The 6,931-nt window shown below is 45.3% G+C and overlaps 1 protein-coding gene across 1 annotated transcript; it reads right to left on the bottom strand.

The window, feature by feature from the left end:
• Positions 1 to 218: 218 nt before the first annotated feature.
• Positions 219 to 6,706, bottom strand: TRIM75 (tripartite motif containing 75). The gene is made up of 2 exons (XM_008000196.3): positions 6,625 to 6,706; positions 219 to 1,947 (listed from the first exon to the last, which is right to left on the bottom strand). Exon 2 carries the CDS (start codon positions 1,623 to 1,625, stop codon positions 219 to 221), a length of 1,407 nt encoding a protein of 468 aa, XP_007998387.1. The 5' UTR covers positions 1,626 to 1,947; positions 6,625 to 6,706.
• Positions 6,707 to 6,931: the final 225 nt, after the last annotated feature.

Raw genomic sequence — 6,931 nt, 5'->3', positions numbered from 1 at the left:
AGGTAACCCCCACGACATTCCTGGGAGGGAGCCATTCTTAGCCCTGTTTTATAGACAGTTGTCAGAGCAACATAAAGTTTTCTTCTTGGAAACTGTGAAAGAAAAAATCTAGAGGGATTATATTCCTAGATATATTAATACAATAGCCTCTGCATCTTCCATTAAAAAAAAAAAAAAATCGACAACTAGTAAAATAGTTCAGCCTAACAGATGGGTTTTCATTCACAAACTGTCCCTGTACAGATTCTGAGAGGTTGTGAATCTGGTCCTACATAGAAATAAGGCCGAAGAGGCCCAGTAAAAGTGTCAGTGAAAGTACAGATGTGAGATTTCTCAGCCATGTTATAGAACGAGATCTCACCCATCTCATAGTCCAGGAAAATACCAATGGCCCTGGCTTTCACCTCTAACAATAGAGGGGTTGGAAAAGCCCCCGGTGCATGATAGCCGTCATCTTGCAGCTCAATTCTCCAACATGCCTGCGGGGCTGATGAGGGTCTCCTGGCCTTTGTGGGAAGAGAATCTTTGCAAATGCCAATAGCCCATTCCGACTTATCCCCCACTTCAATCTCCCAGAAATGCCTGCCAGAATGAAAATACGGAAAACCCAGAACAACTGGCTTGACTGTCAATCTTTTTGGGAAACTAGGAACCTTTTGTTTTCTCTTTGTAAATCTCACACATTTTTTATCTTCAGATACTATCAGGTTGGGGTGTGCTGTTTCAGGGTCTAGCACTATATCTACTTTAAATTTCTTTATAATTCTCTGCAGAGCAGAGTACTGGGGAGGAAAACTGCAGCCATCTCTCTTTAAATGAATTGAAAAGATCGATGGGCTACTCTCATTTTCAGACTCGTAGAAAATTTTAATTTGTGATAGCAATTCCAGTTCAGACAGCTCGCTGAGCTCTACTACCTTACTTAACTGGCTTTTGAGTGTGGCATTGTAGGTTGAAAATGCTGTTATGTTTGCACTGAGTGTCTGTTGATTGTCCTTCTCTTCTTCAGCTAATCTGGAGAGAACTGCCTGTTGTTCACGGTCTAAAAACTGGTTGAGGTGCTCAAATTCAGAGGATAGTTCCTGCCTTTGATTTTCCACCATCTCTCTCAGTTCTAAGGGCTTTTTGCTTTGAGTGTGTATTAATTTTTGGAGGTTTGCCAATTGCTTTTTCAGGGGCTGGACGTAACTGCAGAATCTTTTCCTATAATGAATGGCAGCTTTCTCTATGGGCCTCACATGGTGGCCCTGGTGGTCAGGGGGCTGAGTGCACAGGGGACACAACACCACCAGGTCCTCCTGGCAGAAAACGCTCAGGGGCTGGTTGTGTTTCTCGCACAAGGTCGTCTCTTCTTGCCTCCTTTTATTGCCCTTGGTGCTCTGGAGTAGCTTGGCAATTTCAATCATCCTTCCCAGCTGAGTGTTGCTCCTGAAGTGCCCCTCTTGACATTGGTGACGACAGACAGGGCAAGGGAACAATTCCTGTAGATCCAGCCAGGACTGTTGGATGCAGGAACGACAGAAGTTGTGCCCACATTCGATGGTGACGGGGTCACGCAGGTAATCCAGACAGATGGAGCACTTGGCTTCTGCTTGGAGTCCGGTCAGAGCTGCTGCCACTGCCATTGGGTTGTCAGTGAAGGTCTGGACCACGGTGGGCTTTCTTCAAGAGGTTGAGCTTGTGGGTACTCTTCAGTGAGAAGCAGATATGCTCTCAGATCTTACTGTCCTTCCTGGAGACAGCTGATGACCTCGCTACAGTCCCACTGGTTTCTCACATTGGTGGCAGCCCTTGAAGTTCTTTGAATCTTTGGATCCTTTAATTCCAACTGCCAAAAGGAGTCCCACACACAGTCTGCTGGCAGTTACAGTCACAACTCTTCTAGTCTTTGGCTGCTCAGAGAAAACGATGCCAAGCTAAGCAGCTGTTGCCTCAAATCATTGATTGCTGTGGGTGAGAAGATATTCCTTTCTTAAGAACAAAACAAGATGAAACAAACCTGAATTTACTTCAGGTGGTCCTAACCTCTACCACGTTCTAGCCAAACACAAGTTATCCTCCCCTGGCCCCAGTCTTTTATTTCCGTGCCTTTATTATTGTGCCCCAGCTGTTCCACATACTTGATACCACAATCCCCACATCCCATCTACTCACTGGTCATCCTAACTGGAGTTGTGGGAACAGCTTAGGCCCCGAGGCATAGAGACCGCCCAAATTAAAATACTGCCTCGGTTACCTATATCTGTAACTTGGAGAAATTTGCTTTACATCCCAAATTCTTGGAATTAGGTAAATAATGACAATCTCCCTTTAAACGTTTGTCTTGATAAGGTATTTCTAGCCTGGGCAACGTAGAGTGAGTCCGACTTTACAAAAGAAAAAAAAAAATTAAAAAAAAAATTAGTTGGGCATGATGGTGCGCACCTGTAGTCCCAACTACTTGGGAGGCTGAGGCAGGAGGAATCATTGAGCCACGGAGGTCAAGGCTCCCGTGAGCTCCAGTGAGCTGTCATTGTGGCACTGCACTCCAGCCTGGGTGACAGAGTGAGACTTTGTCTCTAATTAGAAAAAAACAAAAAGTCTCTGATGGCTTAAGATCATATCTACCAAATTTACCTTGCTCTTACGTCCTTGCTTCTCTACAGTTGAATAGGCCACAGAAGACCTATGTATTTGTGAAATAAAACCCAATGAGATAACACACTGAATATAAACAAAATTTGGAAAAATACTTTCAGTATTTACTGTTAAAATGTCATTATGTCTAAATGCCAAATACCATGCTCCCCAAAGGTGCATAGGAGAAACAGTTATGTAGATATTCCAACACTGTAGACTGTGAGGTAGAAACAAAGGCTGAGCTTGGTGGCTCAAGCCTGTAATCCCAGCACTTTGGGAGGCCGAGGCAGGAGGGTCACTTGAGTTCAGGAGTTCGACACCAGCCTGGCCAATATGGTGAAACCCTATCTCTACTAAAAATACAAAAAAAATTAGCCTGGCATGGTGGCACATGCCTGTAATCTCAGCTAGTTGGGAGGCTGAGACACGAGAATCGCTTGAACCCAGGAGGCGGCGGTTGCAGTGAGCTGAGATTGCACCACTGCACTCCAGCCTGGGTGACAGAGCCAGAGGCTATCTCAGAAGCAAACAAACAAAAAACAAAAAAAGACTTTAAAAGTTTTTCCTTTGCCATTGTAATTTGACAATGCTAATCCTATAAAAATGCATATGACTTGAACAAATATTCAAACATATATACAAAGATTGTTGTTGTTGAGACAGGGTCTCTTCTGGTCCCTCAGTGGCATGATCATGGCTCACTCAAGTCTAATTTATTGTTTTTTTTTCTAGAGGTCTCGCCACATCACTCGGTCTGATCTCAAATTCCTGAATTCAAGCAATCCTCCTGTCTCACCCTCCCAAAATGCGAGGATTACAGGTGTGAGCCACTGCACCAGGCTGAAAATGTTATTTTCCATACTAGTTTAAACTTCAAAAAAGAGGAAGCATTGGAAAATGTCTAGTCAGTATTGGCAGAATAAACTATATTACATGTGTGTAACATACATTCTATACAAGGCAGTATCAAGCAGATTTTAAAGAAAAATAATAGCACCAAATATATTGATGCACACAACATATCCTAGGATTAAAAAAAAAGCAGGCATCTTCCTACTCCTTCCACCTGCTTTTCACTCTGTTCGCAGCTATCATCTCTTCCCCTTGGACCAAGGGGCCACCACATTCAGAATTTTGTGTTTTAGAAAATGGACTGGCCGAGGGCGGTGGCTCATGCCTATAATCCCAGCACTTTGGGAGGCCAAGGCGGGCAGATGACCAAGGTCAGGAGTTTGAGACCAGCCTGCCCCAAATGGTGAAACCCCTTCTCTACTAAAAATGCAAAAAAATTAGCCAGACATGGTGGCGGGTGCCTATAATCCCAGCTACTTGGGAGGCTGAGGCAGAAGAATGGCTTGAACCCGGGAAGTGGAGGTTGCGGTGAGTCGAGATCGCACCACTGCATACCAGCCTGGGTGACAGAGCAAGACTCTGTCTCAGAAAAAAAAAAAAAAAAAAAAAAAAGAGAGAGAGAGAGAGAAAGAAAGAAAAAGAAAATAGACATTGTACATAGATTGTCTATTATGTGAGCATGCCCAGAAAGGTTTCGGAAACACTCTCTTATCAAACCCTGTGGTCCATGGCCTCAGTAATAAAAACACACTTTTATCAGACAGTATAGTCCATGGCCTCAGAAATTACTCCCAGGATCCAGTGAAGGGACAGTACTGAAGACAAACCTTTCTTTGGAATATGCAGGGATCCCTCAACTCAAGTCTGCTGAGTTCTCCCTCACTGCAGGGTCTGAGGAATCACTTCCTTTTTTAAAAACAATCATTTTTATTAACTTATTTATTTTTAATAGAGATGGGGTCTTGCTGTATTGCCCAGGCTGGTCGTGAACTCCTGGCCTCTCAAAGTGTTGGGATTATAGGTGTAAGCCACCTCACCAAGCTGAAAAAATATATATTTTAAAGAGATGGGGTCTCCCAGTCTGGCCAACATGGTGGAACCCCATCTCTACTAAAAATACAAAAATTAGCTGGGTGTTGATGGGTGTGGATAGCTGATGCCTGTAATCCCAGCTACTCCAGAGGCTGAGGTGGGAGAGTCGCTTGAACCCAGGAGGCAGAGGTTGCAATGAGCTGAGATCGCACCACTGCACTCCAGCCTGAGCAATACAGTGAGACTCAAAAAAAAAAAAAAAAAAAAGAAAAAAGAAAAGAGAGAGAGAGAGAGAGACAGGGTCTCACTATGTTACTCAGGCTTGTGTGGAACTCCTGGGCTCACGTGATCTACCTGCATTGGCCTCCCAAAGTGCTGAGATTACAGGCATGAACCACCACGCCCGGCACACTTCTTGATCAAGTATAAATTTCTGGAGCAGAGTGTATGTGTACTTCTCTTGCCTGGAGGCATCTCTGGACAGCTGATCCAGAGTCCTGCCAAGCTCAGGTCCTGCCACTATTTTCTTTCCTTAGCTCCTCCTCTTTGTTCAGATCTCAGGCTTCCCCCTCTGGTCTCATTTTCCAACGTCAAGGTTCAGTATCAAACACCTCTCCTTTGTAAAATGTAGTTATCGCCAGGCAAGGTGGCTCAGGCCTGTAATCCCAGCACTTTGGGAGGCCAAGGTGGGTGGATCACTTGAGGTGGGAAGTTGGAGACCAGCCTGATCAACATGGAGAAACCCCGTCTCTACTAAAAATAAAAACTAGCCAGGCATGGTGGTGTATGCCTGTAATCCCAGCTACTTGGGAGGCTGAGGCAGGAAAATCGCTTGAACCTGGGACGCGGAGGTTGCGGTGAGTCAGGATGGTGCCACTGCACCCCAGCCTGGACAACAAGAGCGAAACTCCATTGCAAAAAAAAAAAAAAAGTAGTTATCTTACCAGGCGCAGTGGCTCACGCTTGTAATACTAGTGCTTTGGGAAGCAGAGCTGGGAGGATCGCTTGAGCCCAAGGAATTCAAGACCAGCTCTGGGCAATAGAGTGAGACCCTGTTTGTACCAAAAAAAAAAAAAAATTTTTTTAATGGTTGAGTTTGATTCCTGGTGTTCCCTTATTAACTGTGTGGCCTTGGGGGAGCTATTTAACCCCTCCTGGCCTCAGTCTGTCCTTTGTAAGCAAGCATAGTGGTTAAATAAAGGAAGATCAAGTCCATAAACAGCCTGATGGGGACCTCAGGGCCTCGTATCAGGACTCTAATCCCCCCACCCCACCCCCCCCAACTCTATACACAAACCATCCCTCACTGCTACATCCTGGAAGGTAATTCCACACTCGCCATCAGACCAGCATTTCTGGGAATGTTCCCAGACAGATATCAGTCACCTCATTTTCTGACTCCTTAGGACAGGGTGGGCTCTGGGCTTAACTTTTTTTAGTAAGCATTATGGTGACTTAGGACAAAACTAATAAATAAATCAGGAACAATAATAAATAAATGGCATGCATTTTAAAATAACCTTATGCCGCAGGCGCGGGAGGTCATGCCTGCAATCCCAGCACTTTGGGAGGTCGAGGTGGGCGGATCACAAGGTCAGAAGATTGAGACCATACTGGCCAACATGGTGAAACCCTATCTCTGCTAAAAATACAAAAAATCCCAGCTACTGGGGAGGCTGAGGCAGGAGAATCACTTGAACCCGGGAGGTGGAGGTTGCAGTGAGTCAAGATAGCCCCATTGCACTCCAGCCTGGGCGACAAGGCAAGACTCTGTCTCAAAAAAAATAAATAAATAAGATAAAAATACAAAAATTAGCCTGGCTGGTGGAGAGTGCCTGTAATCCCAGCTACTCGGAAGGCAGAGGCAGGAGAATCGCTTAAATCCAGGAGGCAGAGGTTGCAGTTAGCCGAGATCACCCCAGTGTACTCCAATCTGGGTTGCACAGTGTGATGGAGGCTCAAAAAAATAAATAAAAATAAAAACATAAAATAACCTGATGCCGAGTTTGGGTTCCTTGTGAGGTGCAAGCTCCTTCTAGGCACAGAGCAGGTACTCAGTCGGCCACGGGTTTCACTACACTCCAGCCTCCAGCACCCACAGAGTGTCACCTCCCAACTTACCTGGAGCAGGGGGAGCTCTGCGGTGGTCCTTTATCCGTGCAAGAGGCCACACACTAGATACTAACTAAACACACATGGAAAGCGCAGCTGTGAGGACTCCACCCAGCTAAGACCAGCTTCCACCTGGAAGTGGGAGGGGTAAGGGCAAGAGAGGGTGGGGGAGGCTTCCTCCTGTAAGCACTTAAGTGTCCTTGGCCTTGATCTGAGAACTTGGGAGTCTTTTTTGTAATAACTGAATAGGGCAGGTTTGCATTTGCTCATGCAAATAACCAGAGCCCGCCTTATTTAGATGAGTGAAAAGAAACAG

Source organism: Chlorocebus sabaeus, chromosome 7, assembly GCF_047675955.1.
Source record: "Chlorocebus sabaeus isolate Y175 chromosome 7, mChlSab1.0.hap1, whole genome shotgun sequence".
NCBI lineage: Eukaryota > Metazoa > Chordata > Mammalia > Primates > Cercopithecidae > Chlorocebus > Chlorocebus sabaeus.
The sequence above is the reverse complement of the archived record's forward strand: the minus strand, read 5'-3'. Positions and strand labels throughout refer to the sequence as shown.

What these genes read in the sequence shown, in the direction of transcription:
- TRIM75 (XM_008000196.3), bottom strand. Translation starts at nt 1,625, where the DNA reads ATGGCAGTGGCAGCAGCTCTGACCGGACTCCAAGCAGAAGCCAAGTGC.